General features: G+C 63.9%; 1 protein-coding gene across 1 annotated transcript in view; it reads left to right on the top strand.

Moving 5' to 3' along the window:
- The window catches only part of SNX33 (sorting nexin 33), a gene marked incomplete at its 3' end in the record, with an annotated part of 1,672 nt that overhangs the window by 913 nt on the left and 288 nt on the right, over positions 1 to 471 (top strand). The window contains exon 2 of the mRNA XM_010292717.1: positions 8 to 471. Coding sequence (XP_010291019.1) covers positions 8 to 471 — 464 coding nt within the window. The remainder of the gene's footprint in view (positions 1 to 7) is intronic.

Genomic DNA, 471 nt, shown 5'->3' with positions numbered 1-471 from the left:
CCCCGAGCCACCACACCTCGCCCGTCTACCGGCGGTACAAGCACTTTGACTGGCTCTACAACCGCCTCCTGCACAAGTTCACCGTCATCTCGGTGCCCCACCTGCCCGAGAAGCAGGCCACCGGGCGCTTCGAGGAGGACTTCATCGAGAAGCGCAAGCGGCGGCTGATCCTCTGGATGGACCATATGACCAGCCACCCCGTCCTCTCCCAGTACGAGGGCTTCCAGCACTTCCTCTGCTGCCGTGACGAGAAGCAGTGGAAGCTGGGCAAACGCCGGGCGGAGAAGGATGAGATGGTGGGCGCCAGCTTCCTCCTCACCATCCAGATCCCCACGGAGCACCAGGACCTGCAGGACGTGGAGGACCGCGTGGATGCCTTCAAGGCCTTCAGCAAGAAGATGGACGACAGCGTCCTGCAGCTGACCAACGTGGCCTCGGAGCTGGTGCGCAAGCACGTGGGGGGCTTCCGGA

Source organism: Phaethon lepturus, unplaced genomic scaffold (assembly GCF_000687285.1).
Source record: "Phaethon lepturus isolate BGI_N335 unplaced genomic scaffold, ASM68728v1 scaffold24528, whole genome shotgun sequence".
Taxonomy (NCBI): domain Eukaryota; kingdom Metazoa; phylum Chordata; class Aves; order Phaethontiformes; family Phaethontidae; genus Phaethon; species Phaethon lepturus.
This window is presented reverse-complemented; position numbering and strand designations above follow the sequence as displayed.